Source organism: Aptenodytes patagonicus, chromosome 14 (genome assembly GCF_965638725.1).
Source record: "Aptenodytes patagonicus chromosome 14, bAptPat1.pri.cur, whole genome shotgun sequence".
Classification (NCBI taxonomy): domain Eukaryota; kingdom Metazoa; phylum Chordata; class Aves; order Sphenisciformes; family Spheniscidae; genus Aptenodytes; species Aptenodytes patagonicus.
Window position 1 is genome coordinate 14965139 of NC_134962.1, and position 21840 is coordinate 14986978.

Sequence of the window (21840 nt, forward strand, 5' to 3'; positions counted from 1 at the left end):
GCGACGCTCTTTCATGGACTGGGAGTTACAGGCTGTGACTCAGTCTGCTGCTGCTCTGCACTGGGGCAAGGGCAGAAGCTCTGGCTCCAGGGCTGGAGCCTGTGCCTCAGTTTCTCCCTGGTCTCCAGCCAACATTGTTCCACTAAGGGTCATGGAAAGCACAAGACAGCGCGACGCCCATCTGTCATCAACCCCCTTACGCAGGACCAATGCCAGGGAGACAGACAAGCACCCAAGGAGGCTCAGGGCTGTTGATAGCTGCCTCCCCTCCACACCAGGCCTGGTCCTCACCCAGGCACAGCAATGGATACCAGCCTCTGCCTCCAGTGTCACCTTTGGCTCAGGCCTCACCAGCAGCTGCCTCCAGCAGCTCAGGGGCCCTGCTACAGTGCTCTCCTCCTGCTCCTCACAGCTGCATCTAACCTTGTGGCCCTTGCTGCTCCAGCAAACTGCACAGTCACAGCACCAGGCTGAGAGTGTTTCCTCCCCAAGACCTGGCACCCCCCACACCAGCAGCTCTCCATCCACTGGTTGTGCTGGGCCAGCGCTGCAGAGCCGAGTGCCAGGACACATCTCCGACACGGTGCTGCGCAGCCTTACAGCACCCAGAGCAGAAACTGCTGGGTTGGCTTTAGCTGTCCCCAGTGTGAAGGTACATGAAAGGGCCGTGCACAGGTGTACGGCTGCCCAGACGCCCTGCCTGCCCTTCGCATCTAGTCTCAGACAAAGTTAGCACAAGAACAGTGTTCAGATTGCACGTACGTTTTAATCTCTGGCTGAGGGTACTCAACACCCCCTAATGAAACAACCACCCAGGAATCACAGAATCAGTCACACTTAAGAACTGAACTCTTTCCAAGGTGAAAGATTGCTAACTGAAGCACACAGCGTTGCCACACCGCGGCAATGCGCCCAGCAGGGTGCAGGTCTGTCACTCGGCACAGTCATTCTTCAGAAATAATAGCTTTACACTGCTTCTCTCTGGTGTCACTAAAAGGGTAGAGCTGAGGCTGCCTGGGTGCTTTACCAGGGCACTGCCAGAAAGGCACACCTTTTGTTTCCCCTTGAACTGCTCGGCTGAGGAGGAAAAGAAGTGGAGGAAGAGGCAAAAGCCCATGGGATGGAGAGCCTGCATGCCTGTGTGTCCCTCCACTGCTGCGCTGTTCCCACTGATTCATGAAACCTGGAGGGAGACATGTCTCATCATCCGCTGGTGCTGGTCCCAGAGTGAAGCGCTGTTTGGGAGGAGTACCCAGTCCAACAAAGCAGGAGTTGGGCAAAGCAAAAGCAAGCAAGAGGCCCTTGGGCACATTACACCAGGGCAGCTGTCCCTTGTGCAGGAACCCTGAGGATCCTCAGGCACCGGGAAAAGTAGAAATCAGGGCAGCAGCTGAAGGAGGGCTGGAGGGGCCATGGGCACGTGGAGCTGGGCTCCCCTCTTTAACCTGGAAAGCACTGAGGCACTGGGCCACAATTCCCACAGATGAAGGCTGTTACTTGCGCATCCACCTTTCTCCTCCCATTCCCTAGGCTTTGCGTTTGTGTCTCCAGAAATAATGCAGCATCAAGGAGCACGAAACTGGGAACAGCGCGAGTGCCTGTTCTGCTGTACGTACCCCTGCCCGCAGGCTAGACCCCAAGGGAACACCCAGAGCAATGCAGTCCTGGGAGGTCACAGCTGGGATGCGCATGGGGCAGGGCCCCCTGAGCAGGCAGAGCAAGGGAGTCCCTTCTTCCTGCAGAAGGAATGGCAGAGGAGAAGCTGGGGCTGGGACACAGGACGTGTCCACGCAGTCCCTCCTCACCGTCCCCAACATGTCAGACCTTGGTAAGTGCACCCTAAGGAGAACATCGCTGTGGCAGATCAGCTCTTCGGGCAGCAGAGGGAGGTGGGCAGGATGGGGCATCGCCTCCTCACACCAAGTAAGGAGTGTCCAGCACTGCCACCCCAGCCGCTACCCCACCATCTGCGTGCTCAATCGCCTTCGTCCGCAGGAGGTGGCCGGCAGCCTTGTTCATCACCATCTCCTTGCCCTGTCTGCAAAGAAAAGGGCAACTGAGCACCTGCAGAGCAGAAAGCTTATGGCATTTCATCTTGGACAATTTGATTCACGTTCCCTGCCACAGCGCAGGGCAGGTAACGGGCACGTAAAAGCCCCAGGGCTAATGCAGAGGTCTCTGCAGACAACAGAGCCGCCCCTGTTTTGTGCCTGCCAGCAACAGTGCCCTTTCTCAGCTGGGCCATTTTGGTCTGATTGCTCTGCACACAGGCAGTGTCAGGTTCTGAACGCTGCCAGAGTACATTTGTTTCTAAAATTGTACAAGAAGGACTTTAATTTATAAACTACGGAAACATTTCTATGGGCCCGTGAGGGTTTTAAACAAAAGCAGCAGCTATTTAGGGTTGAACACGACCACATTAAGCCTTCAGATATTTCTGAGATCACCAGGGCTTCAGAAAGCATGTGGCTGCATCCAGAACCTGAGAAGTGCTCCCAGAAATCAGAGATGAGACACGCCAGTTCCACGTGGCTGTTACACCCATAATGGCCAGCACCAGCTCTGCAGTTTTTCAACAACTCATTTGGCAGCAGGTACAGAGCAGCAGTTCAGCGTCGGAACACGCTGTCAAGGCAGGACATCAACTCAACAACCTGCCCAGGTCCTAGTGCTCAGAGAGCTGCTGACAGGGGCAGAGACTGAATGGTCACGTCTGTCCCCTGTACCACCACCTCCCAAGAGACATCTGCCCTGCCGCTGTGCTCAGACAGCGCAGAGGGAAAAACGCTCCCAACCCAAGTGCCGGCTGGAGCAGGTAACCACCCTGTAACGCAAGCACATTTCTCACCTGACATAGACACCAAAAATACCGAGCTCTGAGATGCACTCGGACACTTGTAGGGGACTGTGAGCCCTCAGTAAGTAATTAATTGCTGGCTGTGGTTTGATCTTATCCATCAAGATGTAGGAGGTTCTCTCAGGGCTGTCTCTGATCTTCTCCAGAACCTGCCTGAGCTCTTCACCATAGAGGTTGTTCCCTGACAACAAAACCAGCAAGTCAAGCACTTCCCAGCACAGCAGAAGCCGCTGGCCCCAGCAGCCTAAACAGACCCAGCCTTTGCCTCCCCACGTGCTGCCTGGTCTCCCCACACCCCAGCTCTGGGGCCTAAGGAGCAGGAGCAGCATTACCTTACTGCCATGACTAGTCCTCGTGGCTACAAACAGCTACAAGCCACCCCACCCCACCTTTCACCCCTCAGCACAGGAGCAGGAGCCATCACAGAGCTACTGCCTCTCCTGGATACAGCACGAACCGCAATGAAAACCCCCACGGACCCAGTCCAGCTCATACCTCCACCTTCTCGCTGCGGCTTCAGCACAAACTGGTCAGGGTCAGCAATAGCCATAGCAGCTATCTTGTCGCCCTCTTCGCCCTGGCAGGAAAGGATGGCAACAGCAAAGTGTCAGGGAGGAGCAGGGGCTCCTCGACAGACCCCTCTGAGCAGGATCAACAGGGTCCCCCAGGGACCACAACAAAGCCCTCTCATCTTCTTAACCAGAGAAACATCGCGCAGGCCAAGCAAATGTCTGCATGTCTGTTCCTGCTCCAGCCCCGCTCACACTCACCACATCCAGGGAATAGAGTCCAGCAAACGTTGCTCTTATTCGAGTGACAGCCTCGGCGCGGCCGGGCAGTAATCTCTCCAGCGTCCCTGGCCGGCTCAGTTCCTGCTGGACCTTCTTGGTGCCTGCGAGTTGGGTAGCAATGTCAGGGCACTTCACTGCCCTCGATCTCTCCAGCAACAACCGTGCCTCCCAGTTCTGAGACAGAAAGAGAGCAACCATCCCATCAGCCAAAAACCAAAAGGTTTTCTCCACTCTTTTCTGTTCAGTTATTGACATACAATTTGCCTCCTCCCTCCCTGCCTGGCAGGGATGGGGGGTGGGAATAGCACTCTGGAGACAAGCAGACACGCGTACATGGATTTCTCACCAATTCTGGAAACAGCACAGCCAGATTAGTCCACTGCCTTTGCCTGCACCCCCTCCCCAGCTTGTCCAGTGCTGCCACCTCCAGACAACAGCAAGATTTGGTCTGTATTATTATTATTACCTGCAGCCTAATACTCCTAGTAGAGGACGAGTGTGATCTGTAGCTCAAGTCTAAACCCTTTAAGCAGGTGCTAATACCTGTGTTATTGTACAGAAGCAATTCAGTGCTGCAGTAAGAGGTCACCACATGAGTGGTTATTGGAGAAGAAAGCCACTCCTTTTTCTTACTGCGTGAGCGCCAGGGACACCCACATGCACTGCGGAGTTACAGCTTCCCTATGCTATCAGCCATGTGGGACAGGACTAACGCCACCCAGGACAGGAGAGATGCCCCTGGGATCACAGGGCGTTTCAAACTCGCTGGGCAAGGCCACAGCGTGGGTGGCTTCTCCGAGCAGAGCGGTCAGTACTGACCTGCTGGTCGTAGTTCTTTGGCACGTAGCCCTCTCTGTAGTACACCACTGCTACCTCCTGGCCGTCCCTGGAACAGAAACCAGAAGCATTCACAGAACCAGGCCGGTCCCTGCCCACCTCTGCCCGAATCCCCCAGCACCAAGGGGGCTGCAAGGGGGTCAGGCAGGCAACGCGTTACAGCATTTGCCCCTTCTCCTTGGCCTCGTGGGCTGTTCCGCTCCTGGCTGGCTCTGCCAGACAAAGCTGAGGACTGCAAGCCCTGGCTCCTATCCATTGAGCCCCAGCTGGCTTGCGCTGTCCTGAGACACAGGGAGCTGACACCTGGCCTCTGCCCTGACTAACCAAAAGTCTCAATAATTCAGGCACCCAGCCCAGCAGGGAGGCAAGAACCTTTTTTTTTTTTTTTTTAAATAGCTTTTGCCACCGGGAACCAGGCCTGGGAGATTCTTGAAGCTGGGAGGGAACAGGGTCCTTCTCTGGTGGCAATTCAAGGCAGGACATCAACTCAACAACCTGCCCAGGCACCAAAACATCCTGCCAGGGCAGGGCCGTCAGCATACCTGTAGCACCACACACCCAAGCTTTGGCCACGCAAACTGCGCATGTGGTCAGGGAAAGCAGCACAGAAACTGCTGGCAGCCCGGCAGTGTGACCGTAAAGGCATTCATCAGTAAGAGGAGAGGATGCTCTGGAGGAAGTACAGTGGATACGCTTTCCCCTTAACTGTCTGGCGATGACAGATGTATTCATTAATTAAACACAGCAGAGGCACCAAAGGTCAAACCATGGAAAAATTAGCCTAACTACAGAAAAAACATTGGCATGAAACCGTATCTTCCTTTAGGCTTGTACAGCTCCAAGCACATTACCCTGGAAATAGGACAAATGTCACACTTGGGACCAACTGCCAGCAGCTGGAGTCTGTGACCTGCACGTCCTGGCCTCCGCAGGGAATGCTGAGTGCATTCAAAACCAACAGATACCATAAAGACATGTAATGCTTCCTCCTCTAGCACTAATAACCCAGCCCAACTCCCGTTGGCAGAGCATCACGTGAACAGCAAACAGGAAATGTCTTTGTGGAAGCCTCTGAAATAGCCAGGACTTTTCATAGCAGATGTACGTGGAGGAAGTGAAGATCCCGCAGAGCTCTGAAGGCTGTGGCTTGAAGGAGGGAAATTACGTTTCCAGCTGTAAGGGACTGATGGGTGTATGCAAAAATCTCACCACTGTGAAAACAAAATCATTTCAGCTCTAAGGGGAAGCAGCAGCAGCCTGGAGCACGGAAGAGAATGGCTTTCTCAGAAAGTCACTATTTACACTCAAAACATACCACCAGCTTTGGTTGAAAATTCCCCTTTACAGCCCTGTGTGCCCACCACACAGCCAGGAACGCGCACCTTGGCTCATACTCACATATACAGCCTCTTGGCATCATCCAGAGACCCCTTTTCAAACACATCTCTGAATCGCTTCCTGATGACCCGAATATTCCTGTTAAGAGAGGAGCAGGAGAGTCACCAGGCTGGGCATAGTTACTTGAGCTAGAAATCACAGGTGGAACCAGTGGCTCCAGCAAGGAGGATCTGTAGGCTCCTTCACAAATAACCTCAGGCTTTGTACTACGGAGCCAGAGGAATCCTACAGGCCAAACCAGTCCCTGTTCTTAGCACCTGTCCTATGTTTCCAGCCCAAATACTGTAGGAATCGGAACATGTGCCTAAACACCCTGGGTTTCTCCATATTCACCTTTCACCTCCTAAAGTGTTTCTAAGAGAAGTCAGTATTTTGGTTTTTTTATCACTACACAACAGATTCACTCACTGTTGGCTTCAAAGCCAAGAGCTGCAGGCTTGGAAGAGCGTCTTCCTGCATGTTTTACCTCCTTCACGCTTTATAGCTTTTCCTCCACACAGCGGCAGTGTGGACTTGCTGATCTGGAGACACAGCGCGACACACCTCCCACTGCTCCAGCAACAGGCTCAGGGCCAGACCTTATCAAAACACCTCCTTCTCCCGAGTCCTTTACTCACGGCCGCGTTGCTTACTTTGCCCAGATCTTTCACAATGGGTTTGATGCTTCATTAATTAAGCTCTTATGAAACACCCTGTACCCAATCCCAAGTCAGAGAGCAAGCAGGACCCTCATTAACCCCACTGTGCTCCTTATTGTCTCGTCTAAGAGACTTGGCCCACAGCAAAGCTACCACTGGTGCAGCTCTGAGGACTACGCAGGCACAAAATCAGCAAGGAATCAGCCCTGGAGACCAGAGGCTTTGATGGCTGCTGATATTTCCAGCGAAGAGCTGGTGAGAGGCTTTGGGAGGTTGGTGAGAAGCCGAAGGCAGGTGCTGAGGCTAGGCAGGAGGCCACCGAAGGAACGCTGAAGAGAGCTGCGTAACAGACCACAGAGGTAAGTCCAAGATAAAGGCTGCCCTGTTACACACCAAGACATGCCCTCTCACAGTCCCAGAAACTATAAAGTGTTTTGACTTTATCCTTAAGTAGGTGACAAAGTAAAAAGCAAACAGATTCTGCACGCCTCCATCTTTCCCTGGCCTGCTCCTACGCTCCTGCCGCCACGCCGTGCCTGCTGCAGAGCCTGGAGACGCCCCACACGCTGCCTTGAGGGAAACACCATGAGCCGGCAGCAGTTGGCTCTGCTTCCCTTTTCCAAAACTGTACCATCTCCTTCCTTTCCCATCCCAGGAAAATTCAACCTTTACCTGTTCCAAAGCTCATTTTCTACACATCGCTGATCAAAAATGTTCCTCTGGACTTCCTCCACCACAAACATCACCACAGCACTGGAAGAGATACCAAGGACATCATTAAACCCAGAAACACTCCACGTGCACCCAGGATCACCAGCTTTTGATCTCTGTGATTCAGGCTTCCTGCACTACTCCTGCTCGTTTTCTCCAGTGTTTCTAAGGGTCAGCATGCAAACGGAGAGCAGCACTGATCCTGCGTAATTACCAAACCGGTGCGGGGCATAAGCACAAGGGCAGGAGGAAAAGCAAGCTCTTGTGCAGGGTTGTTGAACCACACAACTCCAGGGTCCCTCTGCACCCCTCTGCCTTTGCGACACAGCAGCCCTGCGTGCCAAGACAACCGCATTGCTCTTCCCAGGGTGCCACAGGCTTTTTGAGAGCAGCTTGTCTAGCAAACAGGCATCTGTCAGAAAGCGCAATTTCAAAACCAAACACGTGCATCCCCAGAGGAGACGAGATAACCCAGCCTCCAGCACCTCCTCTCTCCTTACCTTTGAGAACCATAGAGCTCCCAGGCTTTCGCAATACCCAAGGCAAGCCCTTTCGATGGGTTGTTGGGCAGCAGGCGCGATGCCTCCTTAGACTTTCCCAGCATTTTCAACACCTGCCTGTGGAACAAAAAAAAAAAAGCTGTAAACGCCACGACAGCCCTTGACCGGACCTAGGGAGCAGGAGTTTGGAGAGCACGCAAAGACACAGAGTGCAGCAGGCCATGCAGTACAACTGCTGCAGCGCCTGGCGGCACGGGCCAGAGATGTTCCCTTACCCGTGGACCGCCGCAGTGCGGGAGGTGAGGCCTCCAAAGCTGGCAGCAATGGTGTTTATTTCTATCTGCTTCAGAGCCGGTGTCCCATCCACCCCACAGTCAAACATGTAATCAGAGCGGTTTATGCCTAAAAACACAGACTGAAACAGAGGGGAGGTGAAGTGGGTTCTCCTGTTGCCTTTAACTGCAAACCCCTTTGATGACCTCACTTCAAAATCCTCCTGGGGCAGATCCAGTCACCTTCATTTTGATAAAAACTTCTGCAAGACGTGCCCGAGGGTGCTTTGGCCCATGCTCAGGGCCCACTGAGCAAGCCCTCCTCAGTACTCCAGAGGAGTTAACACCACCCGTGAGAGTAAAGGAGCTTCTGCAGGGACAGCCTGTCCGGCGCAGGTCCCAGCACGGCACACATCCTTGCACTCTCCTGAGGCTCCCACAGGACAAGGACAAACCATATTAAATCCTCCCAGTCAAGGCCTGACTGTTTCCAGCAGCACTAACCAAAGGGCATGACTGTCAAATAGGGCAAGGTCCCGAGCTCACAGGCTGTAACCGAGACATCGTAGCGAAGGGAGCGACCAGCCTGACTACGGGACAGTTCAAAGCCCACGGCAGCAAGCTTGCAGACAGAGACCAGGCAATCCCATCGCAACGCAAAGGGGCGCAGCTGCTGACCACTGGGGTCTCCTGCCAAGGTACCTGAGCCAAGCCTTCCTCCAAAACTTGCATGTGGATTCTGAAGAGTCGAGCTGTGAAGTCATCTACCTTGATGGTGCTAGAGAGAAAGACAGACCAGATCAGCCCCCTTACACTGTCACAGAGGAACAAGAAAATTAATTCCTCTCCAGAAAAAAACCTTACCAGGGACATTCTCCAGCACAGATAGCAGGGCTGTGGCTAGACCAAGTTCAACAGCACTGTTAAGCATCTCACCATGAATGCACTCTTCTTCAAGGGCCACAGAGCATAACCATAATGCAAATCCAGTTTGCTCAGCACAGCCACTCCACAAAAAGCATCGCTGTGCAGAGGTGATTTCCATTTGCAGGGCAGAGAGACGGGACAAGCAAAAGCAAAGAAATGCAGCAGAATTCTGCAGATACAGGAAAGAAATCAGAAGTTTCTCTGTGCCTCTACACACAGTTCATAGAAGCAGCTTCACGTGCTTCATCAAATTCCCCCTGTCCTGTTGGGCTCCAAATCCCACACACTGTGGTGCCAAGTGCTTCAGTGGCCCTGCTAGAGTAGGTCTGGCTTTTCTTCAGGGTCCCAAATCCCTGAGCTAATTGCGAGCAGCACCTCCAAGGAGCTGCCCTGAGACACTGCGCAGGAGGCGGCACTGCGCAGGCACCTGAGCGCACACAAGCCCCAGGCGCTGCGTTCCTTAACCACAGGTATAAACGTGCCCCCACAAGCTCTGGTTGCAGTCAGCTCTGGAGCAGGCGCAAGCATTAAAACATCTCCGAGGGGTCAGGCTTCAGCAAAACAAGAAGGACGCTGGAAAACAGTCTCCTTTGCTCTGTCCCGGTGCCAGAGAGCCAACAGCACCTGCGCAGACAGGCAGCACAGAACGGGCAGCAGGAAGGGCAACGGGTTTTGTAGAAACATCAGCCCTACAGATTATAGGGGCCACAGTCAGGGATGGTCGCTCCAGCATAGGGCAACAGCCACAGATAAATCCAGCAGAGTTCACGAGCCAGAGCTGACCAGTCCTCAGCACCCAGAGCTTGCGGGTCACCTTCCCAGCATGGCTAGGAAAGCAGGGGACACAGGGTGATTAATCAGAGGTAGGTCTGGGGGAAGGAACAGACACCTTCTCTTCATAACTGCGGGCAGGCAGCAGAGCTGGTGGTTATCGGATAGCCACAGGCAGATGCAAAACCAGACTAAAAGAGACTACTGAATCCAGGACTCAAAGAAGATTCCAGCAATTTGAATCTAGGGCCCAGGGGCCAACAGCTCACAAGTAAGAATTCACAAGCTCGAAACACCGGCAAAATTGAAGATCATTGCAGGGAGTCAACTCTTGGCCAGATGCCCCATCTTCTAAGGCCCAAGGACACCTCAAAACACAGAGACTTGATGGAAATTAATCTTAGGACAAATAATGCAGCAAAGGAGACAATTTCTGCAGAGGACAGGAGTGCCCACCTCAGCTTGAAGGACATGAACAGATGGAAGGTAGGAATGCCTAAAACATGATAAATGCTTTGCATTTAAAGTATTTCATTAAAATGCAACGTGCAAGAAAGTTACCTGGCCAGAGTATCCTCCAGGAATTCTTTGTTTTGACTAATAGCATCCACCAGCAGGTTAAAATCTTGCTGAACAGCGTACGCTTGTTCAAACAGGACACTTGGTACTGCGGATGGGAGCAGCGTGAAGGGAGCGTAATTCACCACCTGCAAACAAGGATGCAGCAGCAGAGCAGTCAGGTCTATGCAGCTTAAATGGGGCTAAAGAGGTGCTTCCTCTGTTTGTCTGAAGGCTGAAGCCACCCCCAGCCCTCCCCAGTGCACCCTGGAGAGACACAGGGCCTCAACCCTGCTGACCCCTGACTTCTGAGGGCTTTGCTTTATGAGCCATCTGCGGGGCACCGTGGACGCAGGAGCAGCTGCTCCAGAGCTCAAGCCGGGCTGAGTGCTTCCCTCTGAAGGATGCTCTGTTTCCACCTTAACTGGAGAGCACGGTCTCCAAAACACCTCAGTTTCAGAGAAAAGGCGAATTTGCCAGTCCTGGGGTTTGGCCATCAGAGTCGCTTCCTTTGATCCCTGCTCACTGAGTCCCAGGGGTGACTACAGACCCCTGGCTCACCCCACAGCTCAGGCACAGGGCCACCCTCAAAGCCGAAATATTACACTAGAGAGAAGTTCCCAGTTCACCTTGATTTTTACACGAGACAAGGGACACTGGCGGTGTATTTGGCCTCTCCTCCCAGGCTCCCTCTTCCTCTCACCCTTTGAGGTTCCCTCAGAGCCCTGACCTGACCACGGGGTTGACATCAAGGAACAGCCCCTGTGGTGGAGACCTCCCTCCTCATACCTCTGCCACCTCCCAGCGCAGCTGCCTGCTTGTCCCCAGGCTCCTCAGGGACCCATCCCCAACAGTGTCCCACCCCTCTTCTTCTGAGACGCCTCACGGCATCCCCCTCCAACAGGCCGAGCCCCCCATCAGCGCCCCTGCCCCAGCCAGCTACCAGAGATTCACCAGAGGTAATCCCAGGCATCAGCCACCCCCGTCCCAGTCGCCTCGTCCCAGGTACGGGGCAAAGGCTGACTTGTAGCTGGGAGCACGCCAAAAACAGAGGCCCCTCCGAGGGACGTTCCCCTGGTTCAAAGGATCGTACGTGTGGTGAGAGGCTGGGAGAGGGATGAGCTCCCACCACCACACACACGCAGGGGCTCCTGGCAATTTCCCAAACCTTTCCAGATCTATCCTTCTCCTTGGAAAAGGGGAACTGTGTTGCAGGGCTGTCTCTCGGGGAGACGCACTCATCGGCAGGACGGGGCGCGAGTTATAGCCCCCAGGTCGCTCGTGCTCCAGCCAGGCAGCTGGGTGCTCGCTGCAAAGCGGTGCCCGTTGACGAGGGCTCCGCAAACCCAGGGATGGCAGCCGGCTCCTCCCCACGCTCCTCTGGCTTTGCTGACTCACACCCCGGCCAGGATCGACCGCGTCCCGTGACTCCGCTCTGGCACTTACATCCGAGGCGTTGGGCTCCCCCTCGGTCCGCATCAGCACGCCTTCCAGGAGCGCCGCGTCCACGGCCACCGACGCGGCCTCCTGGATGGCCGGCTCGTTACGCAGGACGTCTTCCCACGGCGCGGCCATGGCCAGCGCTGAGGAGGCAGAGCAGAAGTCACCCACCCGGCCCCCCGAGCCGCACCTTCTTTCCCAACAGGCAGCCTGGCCTCGCCCTCTCAGCGGGGACGGCGGCGGGCAGCCCGGGAGGGCCGGGGCAGCGCAGAGCTCAGCACCATCCCCGCTGCCCGGCTCAGGCACCGCGGCGGCGGCTGCGCGGGGGCCCCGCGCCGCACGAAGGCGCCTCCGCACCCCCAGTCGAGCCCGCGGCCTGTCCCGGGCCGGGCAGAGCCGAGCACCCCGGCCCGGCCTCGGGAGCCTCGGGAAGGCCCGTGCGGGATCCTCGCGGCGCTGCAGGGCGCGGGCCTGCGCGGGGCCGGGCCGCGACACCCCTTCGCCAGCGCCGCCCGGCCCGCCCTGGGGCAGCCGGGGCCCGGCCCAGCACCGGGCCTGCCCGGCGGGGAGCGGAGCGGAGCTGGCCCGGCGCCCGGCCCCTCGCTGGCCCCCGGGCCCGGAGGAGCCCCGCCACCGCCTACCTGCTCCCGGCCGCTCCGGCCCGCCGCTCCGGCACGCCCCGCCCGCCACCGGGCGATTGGACAGGCCTACCACCCTCGCCCCGCCCCGAACATGGATTGGCAGCGCGGCCGACCTATCAGCGCGGGGGGGGCGACACAGCCGCGTGCCAAAGCTGACTGGGGGCGGGGGGAAGGAGCCGCGGGAGGAGTTGAGAGGGCGCATGCGTGCCTGGAGCAAGGGGGGCGTGGTGCCCCGGGGCGGGGGTGCGTCACCGGGCGGTGTGACGTCATGCTGTGGTGTCAGGAGGGCGGCAGCCGCGCTGGCGGGGGCTCGGGGCGTCCCGTGGGGCTCGGGGAGGTGGGCGCTGGGGGTGCTCGCCCGCGGCGGGGGGGGCTCAGGCTAACGCAAAGCACCGTGGGCTGCCGGGGGCGACGCTGCTCAGTGCTAACCTGCGGAGAGAAGAATTCAGAGCCCCTCCGAGTCATTATCAGCCATAACGACGTCACCCCCCCCCCCCCCCCCGCAGAAGGGACGTAACACCCACGGCACCACGCAGGCTCCGGGAGAGCCTTGGCGGGGGAGCCCGGGGTGCCCCCCGGTGCGTGGCGGGCTGCGGGACCCCTGGGGAAGGACCACCCTGCGGAGTGGAGCAGGGCTTACCCCCCCCCCGCCTCCCCGTTGGCGTTGTAGGTGCTACGTCCAATGGGGACACGGTGCGGCGCGGCTCGGGAATTGGCGCTGGGTTTGGTAGCGAGGGCTGCGCGTCATCCCGGCGGTCGCAAAGGTGAGGTGGGCACCGGGCTTCAACCTCACCTACGCCCGCGGCCTGAGGAACAGGTAGGGGCTTGCTAGGGGCGTTCTCCAGGATGGATCCAGTGCCAACACTTGACAAGATCATGTCTTGTCTGTATATCGTGGGACAGTAATTTTACCGATGTATTGGGGTAGATCTTGTTGTGCTGAATAGAAATACTCTCCAGTGCAAACGCTGAACGCGCTTCCCTGCGGAGCTCACAGCCTGCCGCCATGCCAGCGATCTTCCCACCGGTGTGCACCCAAGGATCAGCATCCTGGCAGCGGGCGGGCAGCGGGAGAAGGGCCCGGGACGCAGTGACTCGACTGGTGTGGTGCTGCTCTCCGGGAACAGCCTGACAAAGGTACAAGCAGTCATGACCATCTCCCACTGCCGATGAATCAATCACAAAATACCCGGTGGCGTCCGAAAGAGATTGTCTCCAAAAGCTGTTGTATCTCCAGGATTCAGCCAACATCTGAAGACTTTTGGTCATCAGGGGATTGCTCGGCCAAGGCGTTCACCCCAGGAAAGGTTTTGTCCTCTGGTGGCGAAAGCCCCCAGCTCTCTGGTCTGAGAGAGTGTCCTCCATCGGTCAAACCCCGCCCAGATGGAAAAATCGGTGGTCCACTGATTCTGCTGCTGCTGCGCAGTGCCAAGCTCTGCTGCCCGTACGTGCAGAGGGGAGACCCCAGCGAGCATCTTCTCTGAATGCCCGTGTCAAGCCGCGCATTGCGGAGTCGCTCTAAGAAAACTGAACTAGAAGAAAGCTGCTGTGTTTCATAAAACTGAAGACATTTACAGTCACAAGACCTCAGCCAGTGAACTGGTGGATTCGAGTTTGTGTTGTCCCTCGGAGGCAGCGTGCGGCAGGGCCGGCAGAGCGCAGGCAGGGGAGCGTGGCGGTTTGCACGTCAGCTCGTTGGCACTTTCTCGTGCACTGGAGCTGCGTCATCCGTCACCTTCGCGGGAGCTGAAATTGGCCCTTTGCAGGCTGTGGCAGACAGGAACCACAAGCCTGGCTTGGGAAATTAAAGCGCCTGAGCTGAACCGATATTTGAACAACTCCGTCATTCCGTAGCGCCGAATGCCAAAAGCCTGGGTGTGGCTGGGCACACGGGGCTGCCACCACAGTCCCCCCGGAGAGCCCCAGCCTCTGGAGGGGCCACCGCAGTCGGTGACTCTGCCCCTCCAGGGAGCCCGTGGTGCTCGAGCCCAACCTCGGGGTGACCACCAGCATCCTTGCAGATGCACAAAAGGGAGATCTTGCAAACCTCTGCCTTTCCCACAGGAGGGAGAGCTTCCTCCGAGGGAGGAGAGCCGAAGCGACACCCCAGCTCCATTTGATGCTATTCAATTCATCTGAAATTATCCCGGCTTGGAGGGACCCATCAAGTCTGAAAGGCAGTCCCAAGGATCCGGGCAGGCCAGCTCACCCCTGCTCTGCCTTTCCTTTCCTAGAGTGAGTGTCTTGGTGTTTTCACCATGGAGAACTTGTAACCTGGACCTTGGTTTACTGTGCACTGCGAACTGCCCCCAGAGTACTACTGCAAGCCCCCAGCATCATTTCTGAGGCTGCTGTGAGCCAAAAGCAATGGAAAACCTCTTCATGTTAACTCGTTGGCACTTTCTCTTGTACTGGAGCTGCATCACCTGTTGCCTTCGCGGGAGTTGAAATTCTCCCTTTGCAGGCAGGGGAAGACAGAGGAACTGCAAGCCTGGCTTTGGAATTAAAGAACCCGAACTGAACCGATAATGGAAACATCTTCATGTTTTCCGTTTCTTCAACATCTTCATTGCCCACATCCCTTTGCTGCACTGCACCGACAGGACCTGGAAAAGGGGGTAAGCCGGGGGTACCTCGATGCAGCCCAGCCCATTGGCAGCCCCCATCGCAGACGTCCCCCCGTTGTTCCCAGAGAGGCTGTTGTGTGCAACCGGGTGTCCCCAGGGGGACACCCCCGACCACATGCCGTGCCACGGTAGGGAGGCACTCCCGAGTCCTCAGCAGTCTCTGGGACGCCCTGCGGCGTAATGCAAGCTGATATTTTTCTCCCACTTTAGACGTGTATTTACGCTCACTTTGTCTCAGTTCATCAGGAGATGGGGTTTGCTCTCTGCTCTCGTTTCGGACAGATCCGAGGCTGGGCGCTGTTCTGTGCCTCTTCAGTCGAGTACAGATCTGGTAAATCTTAGATATCAGAACAGTTTCATATACTTGCAGGACATTCATTTCCCAGCAATAGGGCTCGAAATGGCAGTGTGACAAATCAAGAGGGTTAATTCTGCAGGAACGTGTCTGTATTAGGAACAAATAAAATTTGTTTATGTGTAAATAAATCCAAACCAAACCAGGTCCTTCCTACTTTTTTGTTTAAATAAACAAAGGAACTGTCAGTCCTAACTCGCTCTGCCCTTACAATAAGTGTAATAAAATGAAACAACCCTAACAGGTTTGCCAGTAAGGTACCATCGACACAGCAGCGTAACTAGAAAAAAGATTTATTATCATCACAAGGCAATCATTTGTGTACCTACTGGAGTAATATCATTACTTAAGCATTTTCACAGCGCATTTATGATATAACTGGGAGGCTCCAACAAAAGCAGTGGGGCTGGACTTGGTTTGCGACCCGTGCTATGAACATTTGAAATCATCGATTGCTGGTGAGGAGAGGGTTGTGTGACACTTGTGTGTAGCCAGCAGAACAACAGCTGAACACCAGCCTCAGATCTGCATCTTTGTTTGGACTTAATTTTTCACTAATGCAGCTTTGGGAGCAGAACAAGTGAATCTATGTATGATGCTCAGATCCTGCAATCACAAAAGCGGGAAATTGTGAATTATTTCATTGACTCCAGTGTGCTGCCTGCGGATACTAATTTTTTCTGTCTGCTTTACCACCAGGGATTAGCTCGGACATTTCCTCGCGTCAGGGAGTGAGAGAGGGAAGGGGCTGGTCTCTAACCCAACCTCCTGCTGACAGTGGGACCGTCCCTAGCACGAGATCAGAGTGGCTGTGGCTTTACATAGCCAAGCCTTGAAAACCTCCCAGGATGGAGACCTCCCCGCCCCCTTGGTGACCTGTCCCGGGGCTGTAAGATGTGTCACTGGACTGACTGGGAGGAAGAGCAGATCCTTTCCTCGCTTGGCCACTGACTTGATGACTTTTGGCAAGTGACTTCATCCGTTGCCTCGGTTTCCCATCTGCCCTAAGAGCTGCTGTTATCCAGCAGCAAAAGCAGCACCAAGTCTGGTACTGCACCAAGTGCAGCAAGCCCTTCACCCCGGAGCCTGTCTGTGCAGGAGAGTCCCCGACCCATCTAACCTGCAGAGAGGCTGTGGGTGGATTAAGACTCTACATATATACATACATACATACGTATTAACCTAGAGCATGACAGCTGAGAAGGGTGCCAGGCTCACACACACATGCTGTGCTCACACGTGTGCTGCTCGTGCCCTTATCCACGCCTACACCCTGGGACAGCAAGGGAAAGCCCCAGGCAGGGGGACCCCGCCGTGGGACGCATTAAGAGGAGGGTGCAAAGGCAGCCTCCCGCCCTGGGACATGCCTGCCCGTGGTGGAGGGATTTCTCCAGCAAGCACTGGGCAATGCCTGTTGTTACACTCGGTCGACCTCCGTAGACGGATCATCACCGGTCAACAGGCCAAGCCGAGAAACGACCGGCTCTTTATCCTATTACCGCTGTCAGGAGTTGTCCAGGTCATTGCAAGCCTCTTAGCTCTGCTTTTAGAGATCTATCTCTGAAATAAAGCTCTGTGATTATAGCTCTCTAATGCACCCACCTTGTCTCTTTTCTGGACTTGGGAGTCCTACTCTTTCCTCTCTGCCATCCCTTTGATCGGTAACTGTGGATTCACACCTTAATTAATACAGATCCAGGCTGTGAATTTGGAAGTGGACTGGTAGATCCAGCCTTGTCTCTCTGGAAAACTGCCCTGCACCGGAAGCCTGCTTAGACCCCCCCGACATGGCAAGGGCTGTTCGCCCACATGTTGGTCGAGGAATGGAAGTGAGGAACAAAGTCCAAGAGTTTTAATGACGATGCAGAAGGACAGAGTTTACTCAAACAGGAGCATTTCCCCTCTCAATCCTCGGTCCTGGCAGGGTCCTGAGTCCCCTCTCCTCTCCATTTGCTCTGAGAGTCTGAGAAAGGGCATAAAAAGCTTGAATTTCTAAGTAAAACGTCACAAAAAATGGTCCCATTTCATTGCAAGTAAGTTGGAAAAAGTTGCTGCCCTGTCCTTGGGAGGTCCCAAAACGAACGCACCCTGCTCTGACTGGGAAAACTTTTTATAGAGAGCTCTGGCTTGCCTTTTCTTTCTCTTTTCCAAATTCAGTCTGGAGAATGAGATCTTTTCAAAGTAATCCAGTAGCCCAGGAAGGATTTGTACATGCAGAAAGCCCATAATCTCTGCTACAGCATAAGAGAGCTGCAATGCAGCTCAGAGAAGGTTAAATGATAAAAAAATATGGCAGACACGGTAAGTATTTGGCATGTTACATGCAACAAAAGATGAACAACAGCAACTGGGACATTATCTTTATTTGCTAAAAATAGAGTCCTGCAAAGTTTAAAGAAAAGCACTTTATACTTGTAAACCTCTCCTCTGGCTGTTAAAGAGCCTTCAAAGGTGGGCTTTGTGGTTTTGGGATGTCACAACCCCTTTCAAAGGCTGCCCAGGGCTCAGACAATTGAAAATCAATACAACATCAGCCACGATGGGGCGGGGGAATAAATAGTTCTGACAAGACCCTGCTTTTCTAACTCATCAGAGCCTGATGCATGAACGGGAGCTTTGCAGCAGGTAGGTCCCCAACTCAGCCACATCCCGCACCCGGGGTACCCACGGCACAGCCCAGGTCCCCCAGCCACGCAGGGCAGAGGCAGCCCGGCACTGAGCGCACTGGCAGAGCCACCAGAAAGCGAGCAGATTGATTGCCCACGACGCTGCCGAGTTATGCGCGGGCATTTGATACACTGCAGCTGACGGGCCGGTTGCAGAGCTGGGTGCCTGGCTGCCCGTCCGCACCTTCAAAGAATCGCTCATCAACCGCACGCAGGCGTGCTCACTTCCCCGGTACGCTGTAACGGGGGCAAAAAAAATCCTCCAATTCTCCCTCGCTCCAAAACCAACATAGCCAAGTCTGAGGTTTTGGCCAATGCTGTTGCATCTCAGGATATTTGTGCATTAATGCAGAAACTCATTTTTGCAATAGAGTAGTACCAAAGCCATTAACTTGACCCCGCGAGCGGAGGGGATGATGTGATGTTCGGCACCAGCCAAATAAAGAGGGAACAATAGGGCTATTTTCGTGGAAGAGAGTTCAGAGGGCTCCCCGGGGAGCCGAAACTCTCGCTGGCCCATCATGCACAAGAAAAACAAGACGGAGCTCTTGCACCCTGGCTTCTCTGTCGTATAAATACCAGCTTCAGCCAGGGCATGAAAGAAATCTATTGTCTCTAAGGCCGCATTTCGATGCAAAATGCTCTGGTAAGGCCAGCAATCTTAAACCCCCCACACGTGTGGCTATTGTTTGAAGTGCAGAACAATTGAAGGGTGCTCTCATGGGCTAAAGATAGAAAGGCAGCTGGTGCTGTCCTTTTCCCTGTAACTGAGAATAAAACAATGCCCAAGTATTGTCTGCATTGCTGGAGCGATGACATTGGACTCTCTGCCAAGAGAGCATCTAAAAGATCAATGAAACCTGGGTTATTTATAAACGGGTAGTGTCATTTCTTCCCCAAAGTAATTTCACTTCCTTAGCTTTTCCACCAGGCCTTTCTGTGCCATGAAGTGGCTGTGGAGCGAGGTATAAATAGCACTGAGCCAGGCTGCGAGAGAGGCAGCGGGACCGGCTGGTGGAAAATGGAGCTGCCGTGCTGAACCTGCTTTTGTCTGCACCTTTGCTTCCCCGAGCCGTGCCCAAGCTTCTGCAGCACCAAGGTGGGGACCACCCATGGATGCTGATCCCCTTCTGCCGGGGGGGAGCAGGTCCCTGCAGGCGCAGCCCCAGCAGCCGCCGTGCTGGTTGTGCATGGACCCAGCAGCTGGTCCCCCGGGGCCAGAGTCCCCCCGACACCAGGACTTGCTTCCCAGGGTAGCTTTTAGGGAGGTTTATTTCTCCCGCCCGCCAACAAACAGGCGGTAGCATGGGCTGCGTGTGTGTGTCCAGCTCAGCTGCTGCGCTGGGACGCTCAAGGTGGTAACCCTTGAGCCCAAACGCCATGGGGCAGAGCCTTGCTTAGGGACAGGGGACATCTTGTAGGAGAAAGCTGCTGCCTGCAAGATGGTATCCCACCACGGCATATCCAGACCACAGACTGGAAATCAGACATTTGCTGATGTCTGATGGGCCATAGTGATGTGGGAAGGTCTCCTGTCATGATGTGAGGACATGCAGGAATATTGCTCCCTCCTAGGTGACAGCCAGTCTTGAAGGTCCAAGCCTGCCAGGTCCCATGAGAAACTCCCAAGTTTGTTGCTGCTCTATCTTGAACAGTTGTCCCTTGTCATGAGAGAAACTGAGCTCAGTCTAGTGTGAGGCTTGATGACCAAGCACAGTGGGGAGGACAAGCTGAGAAGTGTCTGAGCTGGCAGTGAGCAGAAGGCTGGGTCGACAGGCCAGGAGAGCAGAGCCATGGCCTTCAGCAGGCCAAGGAAACAGCTGTTACAGCCAGGCAGGTCTCAGCCCAGCGCGGCCACTTCCATCAGCTTATCTCCTCAACACCACCCTAGTCTAGTTTCCCATGGAGCAAAGGAGAAGGTGCGTGAGGAGTGGAGAGAGCAGGGGGCTGTGGTGGGATCATCCTGGGGACTGATGCTCTGCAAGCGGCTGGTTGTGTGGGCTCGGTGTGTGCACAGGACACCACCCACCCTCGTGCTCCCAGACCTCAAAGCAGATGAAAACTGATGCAAAACCACAAACAGCTACGGCACTGTGGGGGCAGATCCTGCACACGGACTGGCAGAATCATGTCCCACCTCTGGTTCTGCTCTGGCTCTGCGCCTTTCTTGCAGGTTCCAAGGCAGATCTTGGTCATGATTTCCAATGGCTGCTGTGTGCCAGGGCCTGTCCCGGCAGGCCAGCTGCAATTAAGGTGCTATTAAGTATTCAAACGAACAGGGCAAGATTCTCTTTTCTCTCATTGTTTTGAAGTGCATTGCCAAAACCTCAAGCATCTTCACTGAAGGCTCACATGTTCCTGTAATTTTTGCAGTGTTCAGTACAACCTTCATTCCTAAACAGATGCTTTACAGTGGCAAAAAACCCTCGAACCTCAAAGCTGGTAAATTCAAAGCGAACAAACAAAACCTCTCCAATTTTCCCAGTCTCCAGGTGATCTCACTGTCTCCATGCCTGCGTGTGACCTTCCCAGCACCTTGCTTGCTAACTCTGGACACTAATTTCTCACGTCATGTCTCTTCCAGGTACTTTCTCAATCCTGATATTCATTTTGGTAACTTCCTGCATGCAGCGTAAGCACGATGCCGGGAGGCTCAGCCATCAGCGTGCCCATGCTGCCCAAGCCTCATGCCATGGCGTACCACTGCACCGAGGCACTCATGGCAGCAGCAGCTTCATGCATGTTCATGAAGGGTTATAGAGGCAGCACTTCACCTCTGGCCAAGGGACAGCCAGCTCAGGACAGGGGGACCAACACTGTTCCCGGGGTGGGATGTCCAGGCAGCAGGGCACTCGTGCTGGGAAGTGCCCAGGGAGCTGTGAGATGAGGGGATACAGTGCTAACCCCATCCCAAGCCCCACAGGAGCATCTGCCCTTTGGGGTCCCGGCAGCGGCATCGCTGCTGCACCCATCTCCTGCTGATGTTGAGGGGTGCATGGAAAGCTGTGCCGTGGTGGTGGCTGCTGTCTCTCTTGCCCTGGTGGGACAGGGCTGTGGGGATTTAGGGGTTTGCTTTGGAGGGAGTCTTGCATGGCCAGGCTGAGCCAGAGGGACGCTGTCGGGCTGGCAGCGCTGGCCTGTCACCTCCGCCTGTCTCGCTGTAAGCAGACATTCTCGCTCGATGGAAATATGCCTGAAATAGCCCCTCTGCAGATTGTCTTTATCTAATCAGCCGCCTTCGCACTCCCCTCCAGTGCATTTCAGGGAGCTGATAGCGGTGATATGTTAAGTGTGGAAACCTCTAGCGAACTGCCTGACACGTAGAGTAATTCTCCTTCCTGCCACTTATCAGAGCCTGCTAATGGGAAACATTCCTCCCAGGGGTCAGGGGACGGCCGGGGGATTACTCTGGAGAGGATGGCTGAGTCCCTGGTACCCTCCTGGCTCTCCAGGGCTGGGTAGGAGCTGATCTGACCACAAAATGCTCACTGAAGGGGCAGCTCTGCCGTCTGGTGCTGGTGGTGTCCTGTCCCATGGGGAGAGGCTTGTCCAGCCCTTGGGGGCACGGCTGAGGAGCCCCATCCTCTTCCATCATATCACGGGACACCAACGGGGCAAGCACAGAGATACAGGGGGAAGAAGAGGGGTGATTCAGTGGCCAGGGGAGATGCTCCCACTGCTGAGGATGGTCATGCAGGGCTGGTGGGACATTCAGGCAGACTGTTCACTTCAGGCGATAGCCACCTAAAGAAAGCTCCCCTCCACTCAGGCGAAAGCCATGGGCTCCTCGTTGTGCCCGTGGGGTTTCGTGGGAGGTCCATAGGAGCCTTCTGCGGCCACTGCCCCACTGA

General features: G+C 55.2%; 1 protein-coding gene across 1 annotated transcript; it reads right to left on the minus strand.

Moving 5' to 3' along the window:
• Nucleotides 1-746: 746 nt before the first annotated feature.
• Nucleotides 747-12358, minus strand: GSS (glutathione synthetase). The gene is made up of 13 exons (XM_076351739.1): nucleotides 12342-12358; nucleotides 11707-11843; nucleotides 10264-10409; nucleotides 8707-8782; nucleotides 8008-8147; nucleotides 7733-7849; nucleotides 7194-7274; nucleotides 5884-5961; nucleotides 4468-4534; nucleotides 3628-3822; nucleotides 3353-3434; nucleotides 2849-3038; nucleotides 747-2038 (listed from the first exon to the last, which is right to left on the minus strand). The coding sequence occupies exons 2-13, from the start codon at nucleotides 11833-11835 to the stop codon at nucleotides 1915-1917; spliced, it is 1425 nt and encodes a 474-aa protein (XP_076207854.1). The 5' UTR covers nucleotides 11836-11843; nucleotides 12342-12358; the 3' UTR covers nucleotides 747-1914.
• Between the last annotated feature and the right edge of the window lie 9482 nt (nucleotides 12359-21840).

What these genes read in the sequence shown, in the direction of transcription:
- GSS (XM_076351739.1), bottom strand. Translation starts at nt 11,835, where the DNA reads ATGGCCGCGCCGTGGGAAGACGTCCTGCGTAACGAGCCGGCCATCCAG. An exon ending in GGGAGCCCAACGCCTCGGAT is followed by an intron (nt 10,410 to 11,706) that starts GTAAGTGCCAGA and finishes CCTTGTTTGCAG; the next exon opens with GTGGTGAATTACGCTCCCTT. An exon ending in GATGCCAAGAGGCTGTATAT is followed by an intron (nt 4,535 to 5,883) that starts GTGAGTATGAGC and finishes TTTCTGTTCCAG; the next exon opens with GGACGGCCAGGAGGTAGCAG.